The sequence below is a fragment of the Onychomys torridus genome, chromosome 7, assembly GCF_903995425.1.
Source record: "Onychomys torridus chromosome 7, mOncTor1.1, whole genome shotgun sequence".
Lineage (NCBI taxonomy): Eukaryota > Metazoa > Chordata > Mammalia > Rodentia > Cricetidae > Onychomys > Onychomys torridus.
Genome location: NC_050449.1, coordinates 59,601,986 through 59,615,515, shown reverse-complemented (window position 1 = coordinate 59,615,515; position 13,530 = coordinate 59,601,986). Strand labels below are relative to the sequence as shown.

The following is a 13,530-nucleotide window of genomic DNA, read 5'->3' as shown; positions in this document are numbered from 1 at the left end:
ACTCGGGAGGCAGAGCCAGGCGGATCTCTATGAGTTCGAGGCCAGCCTGGACTACAGAGTGAGTTCCAGGAAAGGGGCAAAGCTACACAGAGTAGCTCTGTCTCAAAAAAAAAAAAAAAAAAGAAAGAAAGAAAGAAAGAAAAAGAAAAGAAAATGCAGACGGGTCTTCAGGAACTCTGATGGCAGCCTTTTCTCAACTAAGGCTCCTCTTCCTGGATGACTCCAGCTTGTGTCAAGCTGGCAAAGAACAAATGGGGCACATACTTACACGCTGCCATGTAAGAATGGCAGAGGGAATACTGTCTTTGTTTTTTGACTCAAATCACTATGCTTTTTACAAGAGTAAAGAACTTTGTACATTAAACGCAGGAATTCATTAACAATCAGTAATCTGAATCACAGCTGAAGTGTTTAGGTAACCTTCACTAGCAGTGTGGGGTGTGGCAGCATGCACAGTGCAGGGTATGCATGTTGTGTGCTCGCAGCCGAGGTGGAAGTGACATTTCAGGGTGCAACACGGGCAAGGGCTGCCAGACATCCCTTAGATATGTTGGAATTTGAATTAATTTTTAGTTGTTGTATATTCAGAAACTTTATATTGTTGCACCCACATCCAGTTACACAAATGTATTAGTAAGGGTTCTCCAGAGGACCAGAACCAATAGGGTATATGTCCCCCCAACCTCCCTCCCACATGTGTGTGTGTGTGTGTGTGTGTGTGTGTGTGTGTGTGTGTGTGTGTATGGGATTTATTAGAGTGGCTTACAGGTAGTCCAACGATGGCTGTCTACTAACAAAGTCCAAGAATCCAATAGTTATTCAGTCCATGATGCTGGATGTCAATTGGTCTTCAGTATACACTGGGGATCCCAGCTCTAATGGCCGTGACAGAAAGCCTGTGCAGCAGGATCCGTGAGAATGAGGGCAAGTAAGCAAAAAGCAAAAGCTTCCTTCTTCCATGGCCTTTACATCGGCAGCCCTGAGAAGGTGTGGCCGGATTTAGGGTGGGTCTTTCTACCTCAGATGATCCAGTTAACTAAAAATCCCTCATAGCTGTGCGCAGCTGCTTGAGGTTTCAGTTCATTCCAGCTGTAGCTGTGTTGACAACTAAGAATAACCATCACATACCACCCAGTTTAAGAACAGAATGCTGTGCTCCTGAGTGGTGACAGCTCCCTTAGAGCTGAGTGAGGGTTGTGGGGTTGAGGTAGAAATAGAGGCCATTTTTATTTCTATCACATGACACAAGAGTTCTGTATTCAAATCCTACTATAGCTGGGTGGTGGTGGTGGTGGTGGTGCTGGTGCTGGTGGTGGTGCTGGTGCTGGTGGCGGCGGCGGTGGCGGCGGCGCATGCCTTTAATCCCAGCACTTGGGAGGCAGAGCCAGGCGGATCTCTGTGAATTTGAGGCCAGCCTGGGCTACAGAGTGAGTTCCAGGACAGTCCGGGCTACACAGAGAAACCCTGTCTCAAAAAAACAAAACAAAACTAAAAACAACTGAGTGAAGCTGGGCAGGGTGGCATGGGCCTGTGGTTCTGTGTAATTGTGGGACTGAAGCAAGAGAATTGTTTGAGGCCAAGAGTTCAAAGTCAGCTTGAGCAACTCAGCCGACTTTGTCTCCAAAAACAAACAAACAAACAAACAAATAAAAAAAACAAGCAAACAAACCCAGGGGCTTGTTCTACTAAGATGGGTGGGCAGTGATGGGTAGATAATAAAGCTACAGGGCAGGGTCTAAGGAGAGGACCTGTGGGAGGTTCTGGAGGTGGCACCAGGCTGCTCTTCTCTGCCCTGATAGTCTTTCTTGGAATGTAGTAGGATTGTTGGTTTGGGTTTGGTTTTTTGAGACAGGGTTTCTCTGCACAGGCCTGGCTTTCCTAGAACCCGCTCTCTAGACCAGGTTGGCCTCTAAATGACCGCCTTTTCGCCACACTAGTTTGAAGCAAGTTGGGGCTGCTAAGGTAGGATGGCTGGCTGGGTGGATGGCTGGATGAACAAATGAAGTAGGGTCTGTGGGTGTTCATCAAAGCTAGGATGGATCCCAGCCTCACCGGGGCATTGTCTCAATTGGAGACACTAGGTGGAGCTACCAGGGACCACCTGAAAGGGGAAGGCTGGGGTGGCCAGGTTCCCTGAGAGCAAGGGTGGTCCTGGGGCGGACGCCCAGGCCTGGACTCTGCCTGTGCCTTCATCTGCCACTTCAGAATCCAGGGCGCTCAACAAAGACCAGGTGAAATTGAATCTCTGCTGCGTATCTGGCAAGCAGTAGACGCTAGGGAAATGTTTGACAAACGGGTGACTCTGCCGAGGGGTTCCTCCCCCTGGTACTGCGAGCGACATCACTAGACCAAGGGTGTTATCTTTTCACTTCAGGACTTTAGTGAGCCAGGGAACGCCTCGGGCGGGGCAAGCCTGGGTCTCAAGGGCGTGGTCTACTGGTTCGGGGGCGGGGTCCTAGCCAAGAGGGTGGAGCCTTGGGCCTGAAGGACCACAAAATGGGGCGGGACCTACGATCGTGGGGAAGGGCCTGGAGCCCAAGGGCGGGGCGACCTCGTAGGGCCGCCTGGCTGCTCTAGGGAGTTTGGGTGCTTTAGCGCGCCATCAAGGAGCGGCTGCGGTGCGGTCAGGGTGCGGATGCTGGAAGTTCACATCCCCTCGGTGGGGCCCGAGGCCGAAGAGCCCAGGCAGAGTCCAGAGAAAGGCCACATGGTGAGCAATGGATGGAGGGTGCGCGTGGGGATCCGCCAAATATCCCCCTCGACCAGCGCAAAGGGGACCCAGCATTCCGGGCTAGGACATCCATCTCAAAGGTTCGGGGTTACTGGCTTTGCCAGTCCCTCAGATGATGGTCTGGGCTCTTGAGGGATCGCGTGGAGCAGAGGGGCGGGCCCGTCAGCCTTTTCTTTCAGGTGTATGTGGGGTGCGGGAGGGGTTTCCCTGAGCGGCTACACGCCAACTCGTCTTTGTGCCTTTCGAACGCCAGAAAGTGGGTGCGTCTCGCGGCGCGGGTCCAGCTGCATCATTTGGACCTGCCGCCCGCGCTCCTCCGCCCGCTAGGTGTTCCAAGTGGAGGTGCTGTACAGTGGACGCAGACACACCGTGCCGAGGCGCTACAGCGAGTTCCACGCTCTACACAAGCGGGTGAGGTGGTGTGGACTGCCCATCAGTCTGTCTCCAGGCCAATCCCCAAGAGAAAGGGCTCCGGTTCCAGCTTCTTGTTGGCCACCCCTTTTACCGTCCCAGTCCCGGCAGGGTGCAGATCATGGGCAACTACCCAAGGACTGCAGGGCCCCTCTCGGGGGAGGACGCAGTGGCTAGATCCCAGCTCAGACTGACCTTGTTGTCTGCGTGCGTCCTTTCCATTTTCGGGCACGTCACGTCTGTCCCAGGCACCTTTCACCAGCAGATCCAGGTTAGAGCTTAAAGGCATAGAGAGAGGACTGGAGAGAGGTCTCAGCTAGGTGGAATGGGCTTGAGGGCTTTGCTGGGATCTCACCTCGGTAACCAATGACAGATCAAGAAACGGTACAAAGTGCCTGACTTTCCCTCAAAACGCCTGCCCAACTGGAGGACCAGAGGATTGGAACAGCGCCGGCAGGGCTTGGAGACCTATATCCAGGTGTGCACAGGACACTGGGTTATCCCCAGGGACTAGAGGTGACCCAGATAGAGATGTGGGTGTGTGTGTGTGGGGGGGTTCCAAACAATAGTGAGTGCAAACTTTTCTATCTCGATTATTTAAAGTTTTGAATAACCCAACAGGTAGATACCTCAAGATCCCTCAGCCCTAGGGTAAGATTCTGTGTTACCTTCATGAGGTGTGTATGGACTCATTCCTCCAACAGTGATAGGCATTATTGAACTAGCCTGCCCACTTTATAGGGCCAGTCTTTGCAGTTCATACTGGGTCGTGAGCTCCACTGCCTTGAAATTCTTAATAATTTGGGGACAAAGGTCCTCAAATTTTTGTTTACAACAGATTGTGTAATAATTAGTAGTTGTATCTGACCCCAGGTGTCTTCTGTCTTCCTCCCTAGGGTATCCTATACCTGAACCAGGATGTGCCCAAGGAGCTATTGGAATTCCTGAGACTTAGACACTTCCCTACAGACTCCAAGACCAGCAGCTGGAGGCAAGGATGGCCCCTGCTAGGGGGTGACAAGGACTCTTTCACAAGAGGCTATGAAAGGGTCCTGAAGGACGAGCTTTCTCCATTTTCAAATGCTGGGCCCTGGCCTGGTTCTGGTACATAGCCTCCCTTTACCAACTTCCTTGACCCTGGTGGAGGGGATGGGTTTTGGACAGCTTTGATGACCCCAGCCGCCTCCACCTCCGGAACTGGTCTTATTACAAAACAGAAGCAAGTCCCCTGGGCTGTTCTGTGTCTCCACGAACTCCTCACTTCCCCTGGGTATCCTTAAGCAGTTTACAATGAGTGTTTCTCTTTTTTTCAGCACCCTGAGGGAATTCCTGCCTAGTGACACCAGGCAAGTCCAAATCCTGCCCTAAGTGCCTGCTGCCCCCTGGTGGCTACATGCGAGGAGGCAGGCCAGCAACCTGGCTTCTAGTTCCTTCTTTTGTGGGTCCCTGCCGACTTTGGTCCTTAGTGTCCACCCCATGTGCGTCTTTGTGCCGCCACACCTCCACTCTCATGGTTCACAACTCTTTCCTCCTCACAGCTCACAGCTCCACCACCGGCCTGTCATCGGCTTCTGTATGGACCCCTACATTTACACCCCTTCCTCAGGTGAGGCATGCCCCTTTAAGTTCACATCAGCACCTCCCTCCTACTGTCCTTTGGGGCCACACTGCGGCTGGCTCCTGCAACCTGCTTTGTAACTTACTTCATAGAAACTAGTGCTATACAGTTAGTTCACCTGGTCTCTGCTCCTTGTGGCCTGCCTTCAAAAGCTAATATGGACAGAATGTGGGCTGGGCAAAGCAAACAGTGCCTCCCTCTGGGCAGATAGCTGAGTCTGTGGGCAGCTCAGGGTGCTGCACGCCCAAGGCTGAACTCAGGCGAACTCCCTCTCTTTCACCTTTTCCCCCACAGAACCTCTCCCGGAAGTGGTGGTGGACGGTGTCCTCCAGGGTCTCTATGGCTTCAGCACTAGCCCAGCCAAAGGCTAACTGTCACCCTGCCCCATCGCCAACATCCTGACTAGTCCTGTCTTTGGGTCACTTGTCAGGATGGTTATGTGCCTCAATCCTAGGAGTTCCATATAGGAAACTGGGTCTCTCCTTGGACTAGCCTCAGGGTGTAACTAGCTGAGGCTCAGTTAGGCCAGCCCCACTCAAGGCTCTGAACTTGGCTTGCACTGACAGCTGCAGCTGGTAGACCTCAAGACTCTTCAAAGTCAAGATAAAGAAAAAAGCACAACACCATTCCAGACCTAGGCTGAGAAGATTCAGGTGTATTTCCTAGCCCAGCTCGGCAGCTGGCAGCAGCTATGGTGAGGCTCAGTAGCTGGCTAGCCTCTGCCTGATGACTAGTGGGCACCACCTAGGCACAGGCGTAGGCAGGAGCCCAGGAGGGGCATGCATCTATCATCTATCGCCATGTAAGAGTCCTAGACATGCTGGGACGCACACCCAGGACAGGTGCTACAGACACTCTCAAACACAGCCCACACCTACATTATATAAAAAAAAGAAAACCCACTTTTTTTATTGATCAGAATTGATAGTTTGATATAAAAACCAGGCCTGTGGAATGTGAGGGGGTGAGTCCACCCCCTCAGATGGAAGCACTGGGGCCGAGTGGCACGGGGCCTGTGACTGGCTACCTTCACCCCTGTGAGGGTAGTGACGGGATGTGCACGAACAGACGCTTGGAGGGATGGGGTCCCTGAGACTCTACTCCTTGGCAATGGCAAAGGGCTTCTCCACTTCGATCTTGCCACAGTCTACAATGATCACATCCTTCAGGGGCTTGTCCCGACTGTCTGTCTTGGTGCTCTCCACTTTCCTCACTACATCCTAGAAAAGAAAGGCAGGAAAGGAGGGAGTGGGCAGGATGGAAGTTGAAACACAACTGGGAGTCAGCCCAAGTGAGTGGCTTAGGAGGGTTGAGACTCTCATGGGACGAACACAGAAACCCAAGGAACTGAAGGGCAGGCAGGGTGAGTGCAGAGCATGGATTAGCTGATCCAGTGCTGCTCAGGGGTCTGAACACCCGATTCAGTGACTGACTGACCAGAGGGCCTGGCAGCTGGACAAACTCAACAAGGTCTTCTGGACAGGTTGTCTGGGGTCTGGGAGGACTTAGGACCTTGGGGGCATGGAAATGAAGGCTGAGAATCATGTATTCTTTTTTCCTGATTGTGGTGTTAGGGACTGAACCCAGGGCCTTTTGCATGCTAGATTAAGCACTCTCTCATGCAGCCAGTCAGGGACACTGTGAAATGTGGTCTGATGCTGTCCAACATGGCCTTGGACTCCTGAGTGCAAGTGATCCCCTTGTCTCAGCCCCCCCAACAGCCAGGACCAAGTGCATGTGCAAGGAACTCAGTCAGGCTGTTTGTTCCTGACACCCCCACCCCTATGCCAGGCTGTCAGGTTAGGAGGAACCACTGCTGGGCTGTGTCTGCGACTGAGGTGCCTTTGGGGAAGATTTCCTACTTGAAGTCCTTGCCTATTCCAGCTGGATCCTTGGTAAGGACTATCAGGGTTTAGCTCTCACTTTTAAACTTACCATGCCCTCTAGAACTTTGCCAAAAACCACATGTTTGCCATCTAGCCAGGATGTCTTGACTGTGGTTATGAAGAACTGGGAGCCATTGGTGTCCTTGCCTGCATTGGCCATGCTCACCCATCCAGGCCCGTAATGTTTCAGCTTGAAGTTCTCATCTGGGAAGCGCTCACCATAGATGCTCTTTCCTGGGGAGAGAATCAGTAGGTCAGATGCTTGGGTGAGGATCTATGGGATTCAGACTGTCCTGTCAGGCCAGGCTTGACTGGCAAACAAGGGCATAAAACCAGCCTTCCTATCTTCTACCCAAGCCATCGGAAACAAGACCACCTGGGGTATGAGGTCAGACTGACTTAGGCAAATTACTATGAGTAGTTTTATGACTGTCACCGGGACATAATATCAATTATCCTTGGCTGAGTCCTGAGGCCTATAGGGAGGGACTTTGGAAAAAAGATGCCCTGGTGCTATGCAGGATGCTGGGAGTGTGGAACCCTTCAGGAAAAAAAAAAGGCTGATATAGCCAACCAGATTGCCTTTCTAGAGTCACAAGACAGGTGCAGCTGTAGAACAGAATAGCAGATGGGGGTTAGCTGGGGAAGGAAAAGTAGGACACAGGGCTGTTCTTTGGTTTCTTAAGAGCCAAGAGCTTCTTATCAAGGCTGGAGCATAAAATAAAAAATGCTTATGATTAAGTGTCATCTGTCTGTGTGGGGTATGGGTCTGGGGCCATGACAGTAAGCACAGAGCTCCACATCCTTTCCAAGATCCTGTCTGCAAAGTTGGTTTTCCCATCAATGGACTGATGGGTCTGGGAAAACCAGCAACGAAGCAGCATCTTCTAAGGCTGCTGAGATGACTTGCACATAAAGGAACTTGCTGCCAGGCATGGAACCAACTCCTGTCAGTTGTTCTGACTTTAACATGCATGCACAGAAAGTATCCCATACATATGCACAGAAAAGGCCAGGTGTGACAGAGAATGGCATTGACCCCAGCACTTAGGGGGCAGAACTCTAGGAGTTCCAGGCCAACCAAGGCACAGTCACTTCACCTGCATGCTAATCTTAGCTCTTGGCACACCTGTGTTCATCACACAGCTCCCCGGGATGCCCCGGGTTAGGACCTGCCCTGGCCTGAGACTGACAAGGGAGATATGGTTGACTGTGCAGCAGCTGGGGATGCAGAGAAGCAAGACTAGATTAGATGGCAAGGTGGGAGTGGAAAATATTCATTTCCTGCAGTGATTCCTGCTGTACACTGCTAATGCTTCCTATTTGAAAAACTTCCGTGGAAATCTTAGTCAACCATGGGGTTTCAATTGCTCCTATTTAAAAAACAAAACCTAACCTATATCTTTAGTTTCATTCACTTCCTCAAGACACAAGGAGCTTCCAAGTCTTAAGAAATAAATAAAAAGTTTGAAGAAATTTCTATTTTAATCTTTATGATGATAAACATAAATCACATTCAATCTTCTATCCCAGAACTTCTATCCAGCTGCCTTGCAAATGGTTAAGCTTCAAGCCCACCAATTTTTTTTTTCTTCCCTGAGACAAGGTTTCTCTGTGTAGCCTTGTCTGTCCTGGAACTTGCTCTGTAGACCAGGCTGGCCTTGAACTCAGTCAGATCTGCCTGCCTCTGCCTTCTCAGTGTTGAGAATAAAAGTGTGCATTACCACACTCAGCTTTTTTAAAGTTTAAGTGTATGTGGGTGTTTTGCCTACATGTATGTCTTTGTACCACACCTGTGCCTGAGGAGACAAGAAGAGGCTGTCAGAGTCCCTGGAACTAGAATTATAAACAGTTGTGAGTCACCAGGTGGGAACTGAACCCAGGTCCCCTGCCAGAATAGCCAGTGCTCTTAACCACTGAGTCACCTTTTTGAGACAAGTTCTCATGTTGACTGGGTTGTCTTTGGAGTCATCCTGGAACCTCCTGCCTTAACCTCCTAAGTGTTGGGGTTCCAGGCACACACCACTACAATTCCCTTGAGTTCTTCACTTTTATTTATTTTTAGTTTGTGTATGTGTACTGGTGCACACGCTCATGCCACAGAGCATCCGTGCAGTCAGAGGACACCTTGTAGAAGTTGGTTCTCTTCTTCCAATGTTTGAGACCCAGGAATCAAACACAGGTCATTAGGTTTGGCAGCAATTACCTTTATCTACCTCACTGGCCTGTTTAACTTATCTATTTATGTAATACAGCAGCAGGGTGTGTGGTACAAGCTACAGACTTGGGTCAGTAGTGGGTACCTGGAAGAGAGCACAGCCTACCTGATCCCACCTCCCTCTCCTTTGCACTGGGTTTTCTTTTCAAAGAAGGGTGCAGCTAATCTCGATGCAAGAGAGGCCGACCAGGCCACCCTACCATGGGCACTACAATGTCAAGGTTCCTCTGTTCAGAGGCTCTGAAGTTACCTCCTGTGCCATCTCCCCTGGTGAAGTCTCCACCCTGGATCATGAAGTCCTTGATGACACGATGGAACTTGCTGTTTTTATAGCCAAATCCTTTCTGGAAAAAGGGATGAGAGACAAGGAGGTAGCAGATGTCAAACAGGCCTGCAGACACGCACCTACAGCGCTCTCTGATATAGATTTGGCATTTAATGTACTGAGTGACCAGCTACTGCAGGCCAAACACAAAGCATGCAAATCTGGAAAAGACCGGATCCCTAGGCTCTACCCTTATGCAATTCCTGAAGGATATAACCCAAGGTCACATAACGCCTTTCCCTTCTCTGTTCTTCTCATCCTCAGAACAAGTGCAAGGTTTGGAATAATCTCAGCTGGCAGAGTGTTTATCCTGGCATGAACACCCTCCTGGGTTCTACCCTGAATACTATATAAACTGAGCATGGTGTGCGCGCCTGTGATCCTAGCACTCAGGAAGTAGGAGCAGGCCTATCAGAAGCACAAGATCACCCTTGGCTACACATCAGGTTCCAGATCAGCCAGAGGCTACACAAGACTCTCAGGAAAAACAAAATGAGCAAAGACGTTAAAATATATAAATTTCATTAAATAGACTATATATTTCCATAAAAGTCTGTGCTATGCTGGGTGGCGGTGACACACTGTGAGTTAAAGGCCAGTCCCTTCTTACAGAGTGAAATCCAGGACAAGCTCCAAAAGCTACACAGAGAAACCTGTCTCAAAAAATAAAATAAAATAATAAAAATAAAAAAAAGATAGCTTGCTGGGTGGTGGTGCACACCTTTAATTTCAGCACTCAGGAGCCAGAGGCAGGTAGATCTCTGTGAGTTCCAGGCCAGCCTGGTCTACATAGTGAGATCCAGAACAGGCACCAAAACTACACAGAGAAACCCTGTCTCAAAAAGCAAAACAGAACAGAACAGAACAAAACAAACAAACAAAATGATAGCTCTTATTTTATCCCGATAGTGGTCACCTCATGTGGGCTAAGGACATTTGGATAAAATCAGATGTTAAAGATTAGTCTTCACACACTGTAGACAAACAATGCCATGTTTGTCTAAGTTCTCTCCATTAGGAAACTACATCACCACCTCAGCAGTCATGGCACCATTTGGCACAGCTTCCTTAACCGTGAAACTACCAGATTTAGCACTTTGGATTATTTTTGTGTGTGTCCTGTGAATAGTTGTACGAGACAGCAGGGGTTGGATCTTTGTGTAATGCCAAAATCTGGGCCACTGAGGCTTTGAGTAATTCAGTGGTGCCAGGGCCTTCTCCAAAAGTTAGGGACAAACTGGAACCCTTTATTCTTAGTATACAAAAATATTTGGTCCTCAAGGAAGGCAGTGAAGTCAGTGTAAGCCACTGCTGCAGACGGTCACCCTGCAGTGCCACCTACTTCCATCCCTATTACGTGGAGTTGCTTACCTCTGTACCAGCCACTTACCTCTCCTGTAGCTAAGGCTACAAAATTATCCACTGTTTTTGGAACGGTCTTCCCAAAGAGTCCAAAGGTCACTCGGCCTACAGGTTCATCTCCAATTTGGAGATCAAAGAACACCTAAGGAAAATGGACAAATCCAAGTTTAGCCTTTTAAAGGGTCCTTAGTAGATTAGGAAGGGCCCAAGAAATTACCCTGATGAGAGAGAGCTGTGGCTAAAACCCTAAAGCTGTGGCTAAGTCTGATTTTGGCACAGGCAAAACCTCTGTACAAATCAAATGTATAGGCTGGACAAATGGCTCAGTTGTTAACAGCATCTGCTGTTTTCCCAGAGGACACAGCTTCTGTTCTCAGCACCTAGATGGTGGCTCACAATCATCTGTACACTGTAAAGCTCTAGACTTCCCCAATTCGATATTAGGGACTGAAGAAATGGCCTTGCCCACTATAGGCAGGCAAGTGCTTTACCACCGAGCTAATAAACCCCCCAATAGTTAATATTCTGAGACAGGGTCTTGCTAAATTGTAATCCTTCCCAAGTGTCTGGGATTACAGACATAAGCCACAATATTTGACTTGCTGCATTAATCACCCCCTATCCTCACCCCATCAAAAGAAATGATTACAGGCTGGCCAGATGGCTTAGTGGGTAAATATGGTTGCAGCCAAGCCTGGAGTCCTAAGACCCACATAATGGAAATAGAGAATCTACTCCCGCAAGTTGTCTTCTGACCTTTACAGTTACACTGTTGCACGTATAAGTCCCTCTCCCCAGCAAGTAAGTTATGTAACGACATTCTTAAGAAAGTTTACGTTCTCAGACTACAGAATAGCAATCTGCTCTTACAATGACTCCAGATGACAGAAACTACCATTAAAAGAGGAAAAATACATAAAGAGATCACTATGCTTGCAAGTTTAACTCTATTTACTGTGCGTGCTACAAAGCACAGTAAACTGGAAGTGTCCATAGTAGAAGAAAGGTATTGCAGGGTATGTGCAAAGGGCTGAGGTTGTTCGCGCTGGCCGCAGCTGAGCATCCTCGGTCAGGGCGGAGGCTGGGGGAGTAGGTAGGGTGAGCCTGGCTCCAAGAGGTCATAGCCGACCTAAGTAAGGATGGGCTGAACCAGGACAAGGACGCTCAGGTCGGAACTACTGAGCCAGACCCGCTCGGGCCGGGGCCGGACCGCAGGCGGCGGAAGGCAGGCCTCGCCGGGAGAGGAGATCCCAGACCTTGACTGTGACTTTGGGTCCCTTCTTCTTATCGTTGGCCACGGAAGGTCCCGGCAGCAAAAGGAAGACGACGGAGCCCACGATGAGGGCGGCGGCGAAGAGCACCTTCATATTGCGCTCCGAGAGGCGCAGCATCCACCGACAGCAGACAGAACAGTCGCGGGAGCCCGGACCGGAAGAGGGTGTGGACACGCCGTGTGTGCGCCTTGCGGCCCGGGCTCGGGGGTGGACCTGGGGCTGACGGAAGCCTCGCAGCGCGGGGAGCGCGCCACGTTCCCCCTGCGCAGCAACGCCGAGTGGTAGGAGCTGCCGCGGGCGGGGCTGTGGGTGGCTGCCACGTTACAGCCCTCTGATTGGATATGCGCCTCGCCCTCCGTCTGCGTCAAGGCGGTGCGCGGAAGGCGGCGTTGGGATTGGTCTTAGAAAAAAAGACTACGAACCCCAGCATGCCTTGCGGCCTGGCCGGCCCACCAGACCGAGGGACGACTGTCAAGGTGTGTAAAGCCTAGTCACTACCCAATTGGTGGGTGGTCTTCAAAACTCGACATATTTAACCGAAGTGCTAGGAGTTGAATTTAGCGGCCGAGTTTTACAGCATAGCCTTCTATATCTTCTTCTATAATATTTGTCTTGCCCGGGGACTGGGAATAATGGCTCGCGCCTGCGATCCCAGCATTGGGCAGAGTGAAGTAGGATGGTAACAGTGAGTTCAAGGTCAGCCTGGACTACAGAGTTGAGTCCCAGTTCCTCTTGGGCAAGAGTGAGACCTTACCTCAAAACAAACACGACCAGTCTTCGTGGCGTGTGCCTTCAGTCCCAGCACCTGGAAGGAAGAGGCAGACTGATTTATGTGAGTTTGAGGCCTACCTTCTCTGCGTAGTGAGTTCTGTGCTGCTAGCAAGAACTACATGGTAACACCTATGCCTCAAAATAAGGGGTCAAAGCGTGAAGAGGCAGATCAGTGTGTGAGTGCTTTTGCTGCAAAATCATGAGAACCTGAGGATTTGGATCCAACAGCCACCTAAAAGCAGATCATGGACGTACTTTACATACTCCTCCAGTGCTGTCGGAGTGGTGGGTGTAGCTAGGAGAATCTGGTAGACATGCTGGATGCTAGAGTAGTTCTTAGATTCAGGAAAAGACCTGTCTCAAAAAGAACGTGGAGAGTGATAAGAGCGACATCTTCCTTTGGCCTCTGCACACATAAACTGTGCGTATACACACGCGCACACACACACACACGCTTCCATTTTTAATTTTTGACACATCACTAATCATTTTACTCTTTGAATTCTGTGCTTAACCACTGTGTGAACTTATGAGCCAGTGCATTCTGTTATATACTTTGGAATTTATTTATTTTTTCCTTTTTTTTTTTTGGTTTTTTTGGTTTTTCAAGACAGGGTTTCTCTGTGTAACAGTCCTAGTCCTGGAACTCGCTTTGGAGACCAAGCTGGTCTCAAACTTACAGAGATCTACCTGCCTCTGTCTCCCAAGTGCTGGGATAAAAGGCGTGCACTAACACCGTCCTGCTCCTATTTTTTTCCTTTTTTGTGTGTGTGTGTGTGTGTGTGTGTGTGTGTGTGCATGTGTGTGTGTTTGATTATATTTGAGTGGGTAGACATGCAATAGTATGCACGTGGAGGGAGTTGGTTCTCTCCTTACATCACATATGTTCTGGGATTTGCACTCAGGTACTCGGGCTTGGAGGCAGGCAACTTTA

At 49.9% G+C, this 13,530-nt stretch overlaps 2 protein-coding genes across 3 annotated transcripts; one reads left to right on the top strand and one right to left on the bottom strand.

Annotated features, from left to right (window-relative positions):
* The first annotated feature begins 2,530 nt into the window (after window positions 1-2,530).
* Window positions 2,531-7,387, top strand: Snx22 (sorting nexin 22). Of its 2 annotated transcripts, XM_036193288.1 has the most exons (7): window positions 2,534-2,710; window positions 3,059-3,142; window positions 3,516-3,620; window positions 4,039-4,133; window positions 4,456-4,488; window positions 4,681-4,748; window positions 5,055-7,387. In XM_036193288.1, the coding sequence occupies exons 1-7, from the start codon at window positions 2,636-2,638 to the stop codon at window positions 5,129-5,131; spliced, it is 537 nt and encodes a 178-aa protein (XP_036049181.1). In that variant the 5' UTR covers window positions 2,534-2,635; the 3' UTR covers window positions 5,132-7,387. The 2 variants fall into 2 exon arrangements, with proteins under 2 accessions (XP_036049182.1, XP_036049181.1); XM_036193289.1 differs by lacking the exon at window positions 3,516-3,620 and having other exon boundaries at window positions 2,531-2,710.
* On the bottom strand, window positions 5,640-12,051 carry Ppib (peptidylprolyl isomerase B). Its single transcript, XM_036193287.1, has 5 exons — window positions 11,808-12,051; window positions 10,580-10,693; window positions 9,115-9,208; window positions 6,696-6,880; window positions 5,640-5,980 (listed from the first exon to the last, which is right to left on the bottom strand). Exons 1-5 carry the CDS (start codon window positions 11,940-11,942, stop codon window positions 5,858-5,860), a joined length of 651 nt encoding a protein of 216 aa, XP_036049180.1. The 5' UTR covers window positions 11,943-12,051; the 3' UTR covers window positions 5,640-5,857.
* Between the last annotated feature and the right edge of the window lie 1,479 nt (window positions 12,052-13,530).

What these genes read in the sequence shown, in the direction of transcription:
- Snx22 (XM_036193288.1), top strand. Translation starts at nt 2,636, where the DNA reads ATGCTGGAAGTTCACATCCCCTCGGTGGGGCCCGAGGCCGAAGAGCCC. An exon ending in GTCCAGAGAAAGGCCACATG is followed by an intron (nt 2,711 to 3,058) that starts GTGAGCAATGGA and finishes TCCGCCCGCTAG; the next exon opens with GTGTTCCAAGTGGAGGTGCT. An exon ending in TTCCTGCCTAGTGACACCAG is followed by an intron (nt 4,489 to 4,680) that starts GCAAGTCCAAAT and finishes TCCTCCTCACAG; the next exon opens with CTCACAGCTCCACCACCGGC.
- Ppib (XM_036193287.1), bottom strand. Translation starts at nt 11,942, where the DNA reads ATGCTGCGCCTCTCGGAGCGCAATATGAAGGTGCTCTTCGCCGCCGCC. An exon ending in TAGCCTTAGCTACAGGAGAG is followed by an intron (nt 9,209 to 10,579) that starts GTAAGTGGCTGG and finishes CCCTTTTTCCAG; the next exon opens with AAAGGATTTGGCTATAAAAA. An exon ending in GCAAAGTTCTAGAGGGCATG is followed by an intron (nt 5,981 to 6,695) that starts GTAAGTTTAAAA and finishes TTTCTTTTCTAG; the next exon opens with GATGTAGTGAGGAAAGTGGA.